At 49.7% G+C, this 15,538-nt stretch overlaps 1 protein-coding gene across 8 annotated transcripts in view; it reads left to right on the top strand.

The window, feature by feature from the left end:
- The window catches only part of Adarb1 (adenosine deaminase RNA specific B1), a 130,936-nt gene that overhangs the window by 76,403 nt on the left and 38,995 nt on the right, over positions 1-15,538 (top strand). For 6 of the 8 annotated variants that reach the window (XM_070030822.1, XM_070030830.1, XM_070030825.1 and 3 more), the window contains exon 3: positions 11,800-11,865. The exons of the other annotated variants lie outside the window; for them this stretch is intronic. In XM_070030822.1, coding sequence (XP_069886923.1) covers positions 11,862-11,865 — 4 coding nt within the window. In that variant the 5' untranslated portion in view covers positions 11,800-11,861. The remainder of the gene's footprint in view (positions 1-11,799; positions 11,866-15,538) is intronic. 8 annotated transcript variants of the gene reach the window in all.

Below are 15,538 nucleotides of genomic sequence, written 5' to 3' on the forward strand. Positions count from 1 at the left end.
AAAAAGCAAAAAGGACACCATACTTGATGTTGGGAAGACTTGCTGTGCAGGGACAGCTTCGTGAGGTGGAGACAGTGCATGTGGAGCCACCTCATCTAGTTCTCAGGGGCGTGGAGTAGATTCCGAACAAGACTGCGCAGTGTGCTCATCCAAAACGTCTCTGTGCTTTAGAGGGCTCCCCGCTTTTCCATCCCCCAGCCGACCTAGTGGTGTTAAACTGGGGAAATCTGGAAAACCATGCCCCTTGGAGGAGACCAGGTAGTGGCACCCACTAGCCAGTCTACCAGCAGGGGTGGGCACTGCTTTCCCTTCCCTAAAAGAGAGGCATACAGCCCTACCCAGGCTCTGCAGAGCCCTCACGCCAGTCCGTGGCCGAAGGTTACCAGGGAGAGCAGGGCTTGGGACAGTGTCAGGCGCAGTTGCTCCAAATCATGCCAGGGCTTTGGGCTCTGGGGAGGTCTTTTGTCACCTGGTATCTACCCCGGCTAAGTGCCTGAGGGTAGATCTATAAGAACTCACATTTACATAAAAGCCCCTCGAGCACCAGCTCTGGAAAGGCTAGTCCCTCCTCTGTCTCAAAGGACCCCAATCTTAAAGCAGCAAGTACAAGGACACAGTTAATATAATGGGCTTGATGCATGTATGCCAGCTGAACACACACATTGTCTGAGAGAGTGCAGGACACTGCCTTTCCAGCAGGATGGTGTGAGGGCCTTGCCAGAGGGCAGAGGGCAGCGTGGGAGGGCTGGGGGCAGGCAGCCGCCTCTGTGTGGTTTTGGTGTGTCCCATTCATAGGCTTGAGGGACTCCCATGAGACCATGAGGTAGCTTCTGACACACCTGCCTCACACACTGGGATGTTTAAATATGGGAGCATGGAAGGGCTTTGTAGGTTTTGCCTTTTATAAATACTACATCTGAATTCACGAATTGGGATGTGGCTGAATGTAATTATTTTTGTTTTTAAATTTTGTTGGTACCTGTCCTGGGGCTTGAACTCAAGACCTGGACATTGTCCCTAAGCTTTTTTTGCTCAAGGCTAGTGCTCTACTACTAGAGCCACAGTTCCACTTCTAGCCTTCTGGGGGGTATTTGATTAGAGATAATATCTTGGACTTTCCTGACCAGGCTGGCATTGAATCGTGATCCTCAGCTCTCAGCCCCTGAGTAGCGTGAACACATTGAAGTGCCCAGCCTTGATTTTTTTTTTTTGTCTTTTAGATAGGGGTGCAGTCAAGGTGGGAAATGCTATTTTTCTATCTCAGAACTATCAGTTGGACCTTGTCTGGGAAATGTGGGATGGGAAGTGGCCAGGACACTTGGTTCTAACTGGCCCTGGCCTTGTGGCCTGTGCTCTGAAGCCCCTCTGTCCAGAGCTGAGGAGTGGGGGTGTAGAGGAGTGAAACCTGCTGAGCTCAGCTTCCAGAAGGAACAGACCGTGGAAATACCAGCACACAGCGCCCGGGGAGAGCCACTCCTCAGACTCCTGATCGTCCCCACCATCGTTTTGTCCTGAGAATTCAGGCTCCAAATAGCTTTTTGCCATCCGTCTTATCTTTTCTTAGCCCATGGTTGTCTTGGTCTGGACCACGTAGGGCTACATCAGTGTAGCGTGCTCTCTGACCCAGAGAGACCCCAGAGCTTTGGCTCTTCCCAGCATTCTCTGGCCTGGTTTGGTCACTCCAGGGAGACTCCATTTTGGCTGTTGCCTGTGGGCGTGGGCCCTGCCAGTGCCTCCCTGCCCAGGGCGGGTCAGGCCACGGTGCTGGTCTGCCGAGCAACTCGATGAGCACAGCTTTGTGGGTTTGGTGACGAGCAGTGTGTGGTCATCCCTCACTGTCTGATGCATTGCAGGGATTCGTTGAAAAACCATACAAGCCCCCACAGAGAGCTAAATATAGTCAGTGACTTCATGGAGCAGCTCCAGAGAGCTTTTCTTGTTTCTTATTAACACAGTCAAAGCACATTTGTTTTCCTTTTGAATGTGGTTTCTTGGTTGAATTGCTGGGCTGGAGCTGTGTCCTCTGCCTGAACCTCATGGTAGATGTGGAGCTCCCAGTAGGGAGCCAAGCTCAAGAGTGTGACTCCAGCCAGGGCTGCGTCCACAGAGGCTCGTAGAGGAAGCTGTAAAGCCAGCTCCTTAGACTGGTTGATGGTTTCCAAATACTTTTACCAAAATGGGTCATCTGTCTCTTGCAGGCCGGGCTCCTGGGGGCACAGAGAAACACCAGCAGCCAAGGAGGGGCGTAGCCAGACTGCGCCCACAGTTGGCCCAGTGTGTTCCACAGCCTCCCACAGGCTCACCGTGGCCAGGTGGCTCTGGTGCCAAGGCCCGGCCTGTGAGCCCAGCTGGCTGCCCCAGGCGCCCCCCCAGCCCCTCCCAACACTTCTGTCTTTGTTTCTGTCCTCTGAGGAGCCTCACACCGCAGTGGCTCCTGCACCTCTGCCTGCTCCTTGCTCACTGCGGTGGGCAGGGCTGCAGGTGCGGTGCTGACTGCCTGGCGTGTGGCCATTGTCATCATAAAAGAGGACCCCACTCTACCCAGTGTGAGTGAGTGTCTCTGCTTCTGTCCCACCCCTCCTCCTTTCTTCTTGTGTTTATGGGCCCCACACTTCTGGCAGCACGCAAGCTGCACCTAGGGAATTCAGGCCAAGTAACAGCTCGTGGCTGTCATACTAGGCCCTGAAGCACTCACTTTTACTAAACCCCATCATATCTGGGGTTCTGCTCCCATGGACGCCAACCCTGGACTGAACATTTTTGCAAAAATACATCTGTACGGGATGTACATAGACTGTCTTTCTTGACACTCCTAAACAATACTGTGTAACAACTACATAGCATTACGTTGCACTGAGTATGAGAATTGATGTGGAGGTATTTATAAAGTATAGGGGAGAATGCTGATTGCATATGATGCCATTCCGCTTTGTGGGAGGGGCTTGAACATATACAGACTTCGGTCCTGGGCCAGTCCCTTGCAGCCCCGAGGTGCCTGTGGTGAGGGTGGGCACCCCACTGGGTGGGGAGCGGCCACGGTTCAGCAGAGCTCAGGCACATGGGCTCCATTCCGGGGCTCTCTGACAGTGACATCGTGGTGTGTGCGGGGAAGGTTTGTGCTGTATGCAATTGGGTGAGAGAAGAGGTCACAGGTGACTCAGACCTACTGGGAGGTGAGGGAGGAGACTGCTGTGTAGCCATCCAGAGCCACAAGCCCACAAGAGGTCAGTGATGTCCCAGATCTGCAAGTGACAGGGTGTGCGCCCCAGCCCATCCTGCTGCTCTTTGCCTGGGCACGTGTTTCTCTCCTTTACCCCTACCTCATTGGCCTGGCTGCGACTTCCACCAGCCCCTTTCCCCATGCCCTGCCCACTTCACTGTCCAGTGCAAGATGCGAGTGTGTGGCCGCTGTGGCCGCAGGGTGAAGTTCAGCCTGAAGAGCCCTCCGAGCAGCTTCCTGGAGAGCCACACTTCCGCCTGGCTCCCAGGAGCCCTTGCTTCCTCTGTCCTCTGCCTGTGCCGCTGCCGGCAGACGACCCAACCCCTCCTGCCTCTCTGCATGCAGAGCACCCCTGGTGCACGCTGACCACCGTGTCGGAGCGAGGGCCAGGCGTGAGCGGACGGCCGTGCACGTGGTGAGCCATCGTCATCTCCGCAACAGGGCTGTGTCCTGGCCTGTTGTCTGCAACGCCCACCTTCAGGTGGCCCCAGCATTGTAGGGTGGGGCTGGAGACCGGAGAGCTGCAGCCAGGGCCTGTCTGAGTATTTGAAAGACCTAACTTGAGCCAGCACACTATGAAAACAGTGGTTTTCTTTCTTTCTTTCTTTTTTTTTTTTTCCTGCCAGTCCTGGGGCTCAGACTCTGGGCTCAGGTACTGTCCTTGAGCTCCTACTTGCTCAAGGCTAGCACCCTACCACTTGAGCCACAGTGCCACTTCTGGCTTTTTCTGTGATTAATTGGAAATAAGAGTCTCATAAACTTTCCTGCCCAGGCTGGCTTTGAACCATAATCCTCAAATCTTAGCCCTCTGAATAGCTAGAATTATAGGTGTGAGCCTCCAGCACCCGGCAGTGGTTCTGTTCTTCTTTGACAAATACCCATCACGATGGAAAAATAAATACAAAACTATGGTTTTTAATTTGACTGAAAGTTGGCAAAATAGCAAAGACAAGTAACTCGAGTTGTCACCTTGTAACAACTGCATCCTGCTGAAAAGCCACTCCTGCTTGGACGCGTAGCAGAATCCAAACATCACTTATAAGTGAGTGTGTATTTATGCCATGAAATTGCTCGTTTGTTTTTCATTTTGGCAGAATCTTTACACTTCATACTAAAACTTCTCAAGCAATTTTTGTTGTTATTGTTAGAGACAACCTAAAGCAAGGTTGGCTGACACACTACAGCCTGTTTTTGTATAGTGTTTACACATTTAAAGAGTTTAAAAAGAATGAGAAGACAAAAAGTACAACAGAGACATAAGGTCATGAAGTCTAAAATATTTATAATCTGACCCTTTATAGAAAAAAGTGGCCAAGTCATCTAAAGAATTAAAAATAAAATATATAATTCAAAGTCTATAAAGTTTCCATATATTTCTATCAAAAATTTACATAGATAAAAAAGCAAAACACTCAGGATAATTTTTCATATTTTAAGAAAAATGCTAAAAGAGGTAAAATATAAATAAGTTTATATCGATGTTTAATTATTTAAGTAGAGCAGAATTTTAAATTTCATACTTTGAATGTTTGGTTAGGTGATTTTAGTAACTTTGCACAAAACCTCAAGAGACTGTTCACCAACTGTGCATTGTCCATCTGCCTTCTGCACAGGCGTGCAGTGCTCACACAGAACACGTCTGAGCACACACTTCTTTTGCTGTTGGTGATGGTACTGCATTTACACTCAGGGCCTTGTGCTTGCTAGGCAGGCTCTCTGTCACTGAACCACACCCGCAGCCCGTTTATACAGTGATTATTTTGACACAGAAGCTCCTGTTTTACACTTCCTCTGGCAGCTGGGGTGGTAAGCACTTGCCCACCACGTCTAGGTTCTTGGATTGAGCTGGAGTCTCGTGGACTTTTCTGCTGGGCTGGACTAGAACTTGATCCTTCGCATCTCAGCCTCCCATAAAGGCAGGTGTGAGCCTATTGGTTGCAAGGGGTCTCAAGAACTTTATTGCCCTAGCTGGCCTTGAACTGTGATCTTCTGAGTTTCAGCTAGGATTCTAAAAACCACTACACCCAGCTATTTACACACACAGCTCTTAAAAAACGAGTTCCTTACCATGGCCAAAGTCCTTGGGTTCTGTGTGTGGCTGTCGTAAGTACTGTGCTGTGTGTGCAGCCTGTAGGAACCTGGATGCTGGGTGCTGCCAGAGGGGGTGTCTCCTTGCGCAAGGTGATGCAGGGGGTGGGAGAGGATTTGATTGGCTTGTTAGTTACCTGCACACTTCCTTCGGTCACATCCTCCGCCGAGAGCTGCTGCAGAGCATTGGTGTCGGTCTCCCTGCCGGCCGGATTGCGGGGGGCCTGCTCCAGCTCAGTGTGTATCTGGACCTGAGAACCCCAAGGGCTGTGGGCTTTACTGTGCCAGCAGTGAATGCTAGATCCTGAGTGACAGAGGCGCTGTGTGCTGTGCACACGTGTGCATGTCTGTGTGCATCTTTGCACACATGCACACAGGAGGCGCCTGGTGGTCAGAGTGTGCTGGGTGTACTGGAAAGTTCAAAGGAGCTGGCTCTCACCTCTGCCCTCAAGAGCCTGGCATAGAGAGCATATGTGTACCCCACTCTCCAGCACCCATAAATGACTTTCGGGGGCGGTGCTTGCAGGTGCCAGGTGTTTTCCTCCTAGAACTCAACAGAATGTCCTTACCGTGCACCTGCCTTGTGTGCACTCCCTGAGTGACCAGTGTTCCACCTTCTGCGGTCACCTGTGACTGTCTGCAGCTTCATTTCTCAGCTGTGCTCCTATTGATGGTTTCCTTTCATTGTTTCAGGGACTTCTGTGAACAGGACTTGGATAGGCTATCTGTTTCTCAGAAGGAAGATTTGCAGGCATGGCACTTCTCTCTCTGGCGGTGCTTTGTGTCTGCATTGGAGGGTTAACTGTCACATGCCACTTTCTGGGTGGTGTAGGAAGTCGTTGTGTGTTCGGGCCCCGTGCAACCTAATTCTGCCTACTTCTGCAGTTTGATGCACGAGCCCCAGGCAGAGGAGCGGTGGGTCGCTTATGGCCTGCCGGCAGGGTGGCTCTTGTCCCAGCTGCCTGCGCTGAAGCAGTCCGCTGCGTTACTGCCGAGTGACTGAGGAACACAGGATGAGCCTGGCACTGGCCGGGGCTGGCAGCCACTCGTCAGCCTGTGCGGTGTCGCTCGGCTTGGGAGCTCTGAGCATGGGGGCCTTCTTCAGCGTCGGGGGGCGTCGCTACAAAAGAAGGCGCAAGAGGCGCTCTGAGAGGAGAGGTAATTCGTTCAGCTTTTGTTGTCCGAGGAGGTGAGGGACTTTGCAGGCCTTGCAGAAGTGCTTTCTGGGGCAGACTGCTTTGTGTCTCTGTCTCGGGCCGCTTGCCTCCCTGCTCAAGGCCTCTCTGTTCTGCTGGCATGTTTCGGAATTTGAACGGGGCCGGCTTTCAGAAGGGACTTGGAAGCACGTCTGTGAGCAGGAGCAGAATCTGTCTGGAGGAAACCTTAGGAAAGATGCTTGTGCAGCCGTAGAAGTTTGTAGTGTCTTAAGGTTTCTTCTCTTGCTAGAAGATTTTAATGATTATCTTTCGCTGCCGCTCTGCCTAAATCTGCTCTTGATACTGAGACGTGAGACTGTAGCACCCATGGCGGAATGATTTTCCCTTGAAAATGAATTAATACCCAGGTTAATTTTAGCCCTTATTTCAACTTAATGTTTTAATACATTAAAATATCTATTTTTCCTTAAAACTAGATTCACAACTAATCTAAAACTAATGCTTGCAACCCTGTGGTTTTTCCAGGGGAAGCATTCCTTTTAAAGCTGTCTCTGTTGCTTTCTTCGTATAATCTGAAGTGAAGGTAAATGTCTGGGTGAAAAGCTGCTTCTAGCCTGGGGCAAGCCAGCTTGCAACCAGGTCTCACTGCCTCTGTGGACACCACCCCTGATAGGACCAGGACCCGCCCTGTCTCCATGACAGGCTCTTCAGGATATCCTGCAGTGGGACATGGTCCCCTGTCAGGAAATAAAAGAAGCCACTGTATTTAACTGTGCTTCCTAGAAGGAGGAGGAAGAAATTAATGTCAGAGTCAGCAGTCTTAGTGGAATTTACTAAATATGACAAAGAGAGTGTCTAGTGGGGTGAGGACATCCTCGTTCTTAGACCATCTGCAGAGAGGTAGGACTCCAGGAAGAAGGGCACGCTCCTCGGGACACGCAGTCTTTGGCGCTGCCCTACAGACTGACCACTCTCCCAGAAGAGCTAGGTTCTCACACCGTCACCCATGCTTCAGGCTTTGGAAGGCAGAATGTACTGAAGATGGTCAGTAGGAAAACAGCAGCAAGAACTATAGAAAATGCTCATCCAAGACCCTAAGCTTAACTATGCCACCCCTTTTCTGAGAACTTCCGTCATCCGATGTGTAAGCTGGGTGGATGTTGGGAAGTTCAGGATTACCTCTGCCCTTCTTCTGTGGGAGCTCACAGCAGCTCCAGCTCCTGAGACCTCTTCCTTCCCACACCCCAGAGCCCTCTTCCACGGCAGGAGATGCTCCAGACACGGGCCACAGCTTCTGTGGTAAGCGCCGACCTAGGAAGGGTGTGTGTCCCCCGTCCTCCTTCAGTGAGCATTACCAAGCATGTATCTGGGTGTGCAGTATTGTTCTTGGTTTCTAATATGCCCTGTCTGAAGCTAATAAAAATGCCCTTCAAATTACAGCCATCCCTTTTACCACAAACTGAAGCATGATCTCCTTTTTGATTTTTTTTAATTGTTATTGTAAAGGTGATGTACAGAAGGGTTGCAGTTATGTAAGTCAGGTAAAGAGCGTATTTCTTTTCTTTTCTTTTCTTTTTTTTTCTCCAGGGCTGAGGACCGAACCCAGGGCCTTGCGTGTGCCAGGTGGGCGCCCCTCTGCTGGGCTAAACCCCCAGCCCCGAGCACATTTCTTTTCTGATAGCATCACCTTTTCCCTCGCTGCTGGCTTTTCCCTCCCATCCCACTATCCCACCCACATGTTATATCGTTCATTTTCAACATAGTGTCCAGTGAGTCCCATTGTTGCATTTATCCTTGTCCCTCCATTCCTTACATTCCTAAAGATCGGTAAATGAACATACAGAACAAAAAGGAAAGAAAACAAAAGCAGCAAAAAAGAGAAAAACCTCTTGTTTACACCTCCTGAAGTTGAAGTGTGATCTCTTCTGTAACTCTTAAGTTGCTACAAAGCACGTGCAGTGAATTGTGGTTCCTTTGTGTTTAACCCTGGAGCAGTGTGTGCCTTTTATGTGTTAATTCTTTGTTCAAGCAGTGCAGGGCAAGTTGCAGCAATATATTTCTATTACTTCCCCTCACTCCTGGGCTCCCCGTTCAGTGCCGCGTACCCCCCCTCCCCCCAGCACACTGACTGGCCTTGTGAGGCTCAGGCTGGGCCTCTCACTCATCAGAACATGCTCTGGGGGATAGTGTGTGCTCAGCACTGGCAGGGATACCTGCCGCCCTGGCACTGGCTGTAGCTTGGTCAGGTTGTTGGGGCAGTTAGAACTCACTTAGGGACATCCCTGCCCCAGCCGGTCCCCAATGGTTGTGTGACATGCCTCGGTGCCTTCATCCCTGCACAGTACTGCTGTTAACTCGAGGGCTACCCAGGTGCAGGGGTGCAGGTGCAGGTGGGGTGAAATGCAGAAATGCCTCTTCACTTTGCCCTACCACCCGCCACACTGTATGAGTAAGGCCCCAGGGGTCCCCTTGAGGACTCTTGACACCGGTGAGGACACCCAGTCTGTACCGTCCTCGGGCAGGGGCCTGGCTGTGCTGTGGTTGAAGCCTGCCTCCCCCCTGCACCATTTTCAGGTAGAGATGTAAACCAGGACTGTCAGACCTGTGGAGGCTTGAGCCGTCTGACTGCTGTGCTGGTGAGATGGGATCTTTCCTAAGGTGGAGGGAGACAGGCAGCGAGCGGGCCACAGCCTGGTCCAAGCAGTCTGACACCTGGCGGCCTTTCTGGGCCCAGCTGTCACGCTAACATTTGCAGAGAATGCCCCCATGTGAGATTCATAGCACATGGCTCCTGGAGGTAGAGGTGTCTGTATACATGTGTCTGTACACCCACCTGTCCATCCACCCATCCACCTATCCACCTGCCCTCATTCAGTATCCTCTGTCTATCTGCCTTTCTATACATCAGATAGCCACTCATTCACACATTATCCATCTGCCCATACATCATCCACGTATCTGTCCATCTTCCATCTACTCATCTATCATCTGTCAGTCCTTTCACCCACCCAGCAACCATTTACCTACTCACCTGTCCATCTGTCCATCCATTCGTCCATTCATTTGTTGATCCATCATCTGTTCATCCTTCTATCCATTGTCCATCCACCCATCCATCTAATCACCTATTCATCCATTATCCATCCATCTGTCCATCCTCACACCTATGGATCATTTATCGCCATCATCCATTCATTATACTCCATTAGCCCTTCCATCTTTCCATGTACTATTCATCATCTATTTCACTTCTCCATTCACCATTTATCCCTCCATCCATCAGCCTTTCACCCATCTACTCATCATCCACTCATCCATACACCCACCATTCATCCATTACATATCTATCTATCCATCCATTTATCCATTATCCATCCATCCATCCATCCATCCATCCATCCATCCATCCATCCATCCATCCATCCATCTAACCAACTTCTGCATGCTGGCAACAGTGACTCAAGCACCCAGTGCACAGGTATAGTAATGGGATGTCAGTACCAGAGATATGACTCCCAACTTTCAGGCTTGAAGTTTTCTTTGGAATGGGTCATGTGAAATCCTGTTGGGTAACAGGAGAATGAAAAATGGATTTATGTGATTGTTGTTTTATGTTTGAGCAGAAGTGGAACTCCCCAGGCGCTAGTTAGAGTGGAAGACAGTTTTGGAATGCCTTCCAGGAGAGGAGCCCTAATATAGAGAGCTGCTGACCCCCAGTAAACAGCAGCAGTTGTGGACAGAGGGCTCAGACTTCCTGGAAGTTATTATGATAGACATAGTACATCTTATGAATTGGTGTCCATGGGCGTCTCAGCACCAGCAAAGACCCTGCTGCAGGACCCAGACTCCTCTCAGCCAGAGGGTGCAGTCCAGGGACAGGCAGAGCATTTCAGGCCAGGAGTTGAAATCCAAAAGCAAGCATGCAGAAATGATTTGTGAAACTTTAAATGGAAAAGTAGATCCAGAATAAATTGCAGCTCTTAGTCTACTCATCGGTTAATACTGAAAATATGGTTTACATGGTTGTTTTTTTTCCTGACTCTAGAAAATAAAGTGTAAGTTTTAAGTAAATGGTGTTTAATTAGGCTAAGTTAGAGCGAGCATGGACAGTCTTGAATATGTATGGTTACCCAGTATCCAGTACCCTACAGGGCAGAGGACGACTATAGAAAAGCTATCTTGTGGAATCTTGTCCTCCTTTGGGAGGATCTTGTGTTTTCTCTCATGCTTCAGGATGTGCATACCTTTCTTGGTGTGGCACACGGGTTCTACCATGCTGAGAAGTGGGAGGAGGGGATGTAGATCCCTGTGGGCCTGTGTTTAGAAGCGCAGTGCACATGTGTGGACTCAGTGGGCGGGGCTCGAGGTGGCCAGCAGCCATGTGAGAGGCAAGTCCAGTGCTCCGTGACAGCTGACCCTCACGGTGCCCAGGAGCCCCGGCTTCCTTGCTCTGTAGCTCCCTTTTCCTTAATAAAAAGCTCTAGATTCACCTGGAGTTGCCTCTCTTTCTGTCAGCAGTAGAAAGGGCAGAGAATTCAGAGGAGCACATGGTAAGTTTAATGAGCCAACCTGGAAGCAGAGGTGCACGCCGTGAAGAGTGCGACATTTCCCATGGGTGATGAACCTGTGTCCTCACCTGACACATCAGCCCAGAGTCCAGACCTGGGCCACCCTGATTGCAGCTACCAGTCTGTCTGTGTTCTCCATGTGTGGAATCTAGGACCCACCCAAGCACACGGTGACCATAGTGAAACATCTATTCGGGAGAGTGCAGGTGAAATCACCCAGACACCAACTGTGGGCACAGAGCCCTGGCAGGCTGGAGTGGCTTCCTCCCTGACCCTTCCCTTGGGGGTGCTCTCCTGCCATTGCTGTCATTCATCCTTCAGAGTTCATTGCTGCCAGAGTCCTCCAGAGGAACATGGCTAGATGGAACATAGGAGTGCAGGAGCCATCTGAAAGTAATTTAACCTTAGGTATAAAGTTGACATTTTTAGAACTTTAAATAGTGATAACATGATACAATAAATGCCTCAATTTTGCTGAATTGTATCAGAGTATAGAAACCTCCGTCCACGTACACCCGCAGACTCGTTCTGTGTGTCTGATGTCCCCATGCAGGGGGTCTGATGCCATCTCCTTCATCTTTGTCCCCAAAGCAACCTGAGCTATTGCACCTTCCATGGTGTCCCCTGTGCAGCCCAGGCCTGCGGCCAGCCGCTGGATGTGCAGGGTGTGGGGTTCTCTGGGACGCTGAAATGCAAGGCTACGCTGGCTGGTGGATGAGCTGCAGAGGCAGCTTGTGCAGGCTGAGTTGTTCTGTGATCTCTGCAGATTGTGTCTGGAGTTCTGAGACCCACCTGTGTGTAGAAGGAAGGCCTAGGAAAGATGGCTGCATGGGTGAGTGGATTCTTCTTTGCAATAATTAGGACATACAGGCACAAAATAAACTATGAAAAAGCAAAGATCGTAATGGTTGTAGCTGAATCTTTGAGTATGAACAAAGACAGAAATTTCCTTCCAACCCTAGTACTGGATTTGAATTGGAAGTTGAGTGACTGTTTTAGGCTTTGCATTTTATGTATTGATGACCAGAAGTGACTTAGGCTGGCTCCTGCCTTGGAGGATGATACACACACACACACACACACACACACACACACACACACACACACACACACACACACACACACACACACACACACACACACACACACACACACACACACACACACACACACACACACACACATGCACACGCACACGCACACACGCAGGCAACTGCTCACCACTCAGCAAGCCTCCCTGGACCTCAGCCAGCTTAGGACTTCCATTCTTCTCTCTGTCTCTCTTTCTCTCCCCTGCCGGCCACCCTTCTACCTATCCTCCTTCCTCCTTTCCTCCCTTCCACCCTTGCTGACAGTTTGGAAACTGGCATTGTTCTTTGCTTCCTGGAGAATGAGAGAAAACTAAAAGTAAGCTTGTTAAAGCCCACTTGCATCTTTTCCTCTATGAATTTGGCTCATGTTCATCTGTCACTTTTTAACTGGGTACGTCTCTGTATGCTTGATTCCAGCCATTGTTAGAAAGCTGAGCAAAGGAGAGTGGCATTGCTTTCAGGGAGCCCTCCCCACTGGGCTCAGCCGGAAGGGCTGCCTGGCACCCCAGGGGTACCCAGAGTCCCTCGCGGAAGTCACTGGCATGGCACATATCCAGAGCCCCCGGGATGAGGTGCTGGGACCCGCTGAGCCGGGCTCCTGCATGGGAGCGTCTGTCACCTCTCCCTGCAGGCCTGGAGCAGTGGGTGGACTGGCTGTAGTGGTGTGTGGAGTGTGCAGGTGGCTTCTTCTCACGGACCCTGCAGGGCCTGAAGATGCCTTCAGTGTCGCCGTTGCATCTCATGACTCCATCCGGACGTGTAGCACTCAGGGCTGTTTCCTTCCAGTCCACCTCCTGCAGTTGCCCTGTGCTGCTAGCGGTAACTATGGCGTTGTTAGGAATAGTCCTAGAGGCTTCATTCTGTTTAGTCATTGCAGCGAGGAGGAGAGTTAATTAAGCCTCAGTAGAATAGTCTGGATTTTATGTGCCCAGTATTCTCATTTATTAAAAAAATCCTTGGGATGTGTCTTTAATTTATACCATTATGGGGTTTTTAATCATAAAAATAGAGGTTTATTTTCTGCTAATCACCCGGTTATGGTAAATGTTCTGTCTTGAGAAAACATGCTGACTCTGGTCTTTACATCTTTGTTAATTTCTGCAAATCGGACTCTGCTACATTGCCCCTCTTGGGTGATAATTTTACGATTAGGTGTAAGATCCCAGCAGATGTGCACCAGAGGGTAACAGAAAGCAGGATGACGTACAACTTGCATATGTTTCTGTTCAGATTACTTTAATTCTCTTGAAGACCAAGTATGTGGCAGGGACGGTTTGCCTGCATCTGCTGGCTGTGGTCAACACCGTTGCAGTGGCTATTGGTCATTTCTGGTGAGATTAGGGACCTTATGTGCCACGAGAAGCAACACCAGACAGGGACATCAAGAAGTGGGACCAGTGCTTGTGTTGGCCTGGCCTCTTGCTGGACAGATCATGGTAGCGGCATCAGGAGGGTGGGCAATGTCCCATTGCCAAATTCTGAAGGCCTGCTCGCCGGCCTGCACGCCACAGGGGTGTGTAGGGGAAGGTGTGCTGTCACTGGTCACATCAGGGCAAGGAGGCTGAGGGCCTCGCTGGACCAGGTGCGGTGTGGGCTCTCCCTTTGTGCCCCTCACCCACTCACCAACCCTCGGACCACAGTGCCCAGTGGTCAGCGACCCTCGCATGGCACTCATGTCCCTTAACAGAGGAAAGAAAACATTTCCCACTTTCTGTGACAGGCAGATACTCTCACCTCTTCTAGCCAGTGTAACTAAAGCTTTTGAACTTACAGAGCTTACAGGTCCAAAACCACATGTGTGGTTTTTGTTTTTTGTTTTTTGTTTGTCGGTTGTGGAGCTTAAACTCTGGGCTTGGGTGCTGTCCCTGAACGATTCAGCTCAAGGCACACACTCTGCCACTTGGGCCACAGCGCCACTTCAGGTTTTCTGGTAGTTAATTGGAGATAAGAGTCTCACAAATTTTTCTGCCTGTGCTGGCTTTGGACCACGGTCCTCAGATCTCAGCTTCCTGAGTAGCTAGGATGGCAGGATGTGAGCCACCGACGCCCGGCGCACAGGGTGTGGTTTTGCTGGACACTTTGCTTGTGGTAAGGGAACTCATGGGGCTCATTCCTCCCACATTTCTGCGATCTTGTCCTTACCAGGTGTTGTAATGGCCTGTGCCATCTCGACGTGGCTGCTGCCTGTGCCCTGGCCGTTGCCTGGCTGCCCTTTCCTCTCCCGTTCCCTAGCCCCTTCACTTCAGTACTGGCTGCTGAGCAGCAGTCTCTAGTGCATTTCACTAGCGACACCAGGTTTGTGAGATGCTTTGCACATAATGTGCTTGCACAACCACTCAGTGTGTAAAATCCTCAAAGGTCAGCTGGCCACAGACTCCCAGGAGCAGGAAGTGGCTCATTGTAGAGGAGTATTTTTGAAACCCGTAGTGAGATTATTTGTGTAGCAGAGTTCACATCCTCATGTGCTCCATCACGCTGTTGGGGCTCCTGGAGGATGGTAGACATCAGTCCTGTTTTAAATAAATAGGCAACCAATTTGTCTTTTAAAAAAAACGTTGGCTTCAAAATGATCTCTCCTTCAGCTCACTGCCAGTTTATTCCTGTTTTCAAATCTGTCGCTTAATAGCTATTTAAAATAAAACCATTAACAGTCATAAAGAACATATAACACTTCTCTAAAAATCATCCTTTCTTGGTGAAAGGGTTAAATTCAATAATTATTGTTAATGGTTTAAACATGCTTATTCGTTGTCTTCACGACTTGTGTGTATATGCATCATTCCTGGGGCTCAAAGTTAATGTTCTGCCACAGCTTCAGTTCTGGCTTTTTGGTGGTTAATTTGAGATAAGGATCTCATAGACTTGCCTGCCTGGGCTGGCTTGGAACCGCGATCCTCAGACCTCAGCCTCCTGAGTGCTAGGATGACAGGCCCCTAGCTTGTGTTCACATTCTGAACCTATAAATATTTAGTGGAGCCAAAGATAGCCTTTCACCAGCATAATAGAGAATATTCAAGTTCTAGTGCATCCTGATTTTCTTTTTTTATTGTGTACATTAATTGTATACATGGGTTTTATTATGGCATTTCCACACATGAGTATCAGGCACTTAAGCCAAATTCACTCATTGTTGTCTTAGTCCCCCTCGCTTTAAACAAGTTTTTAATGCATTTCATCCCTCTGTTTTCACACTTGAAGTACCTGCATCATACTTACCCCTCCTTTACCCCTTCCTGCTGGTTCCCACACCCAAATCAAACTTCATTTTGCACTTTTGTCGTTCCTTCTTTAGGTCTAAATGTGAGAGAGCATCTGACATTGTCGTTCTCTGGCCATTTCACTTCATGTGCTGATTTTGCATTCCATCCACTTTCCTGTAAACAACAGAAGTTCGTTCTTCTCTATGGCTGAATA

Source organism: Dipodomys merriami, unplaced genomic scaffold, assembly GCF_024711535.1.
Source record: "Dipodomys merriami isolate MVZ:Mamm:240054 unplaced genomic scaffold, mDipMer1.0.p SCAF_2, whole genome shotgun sequence".
Classification (NCBI taxonomy): domain Eukaryota; kingdom Metazoa; phylum Chordata; class Mammalia; order Rodentia; family Heteromyidae; genus Dipodomys; species Dipodomys merriami.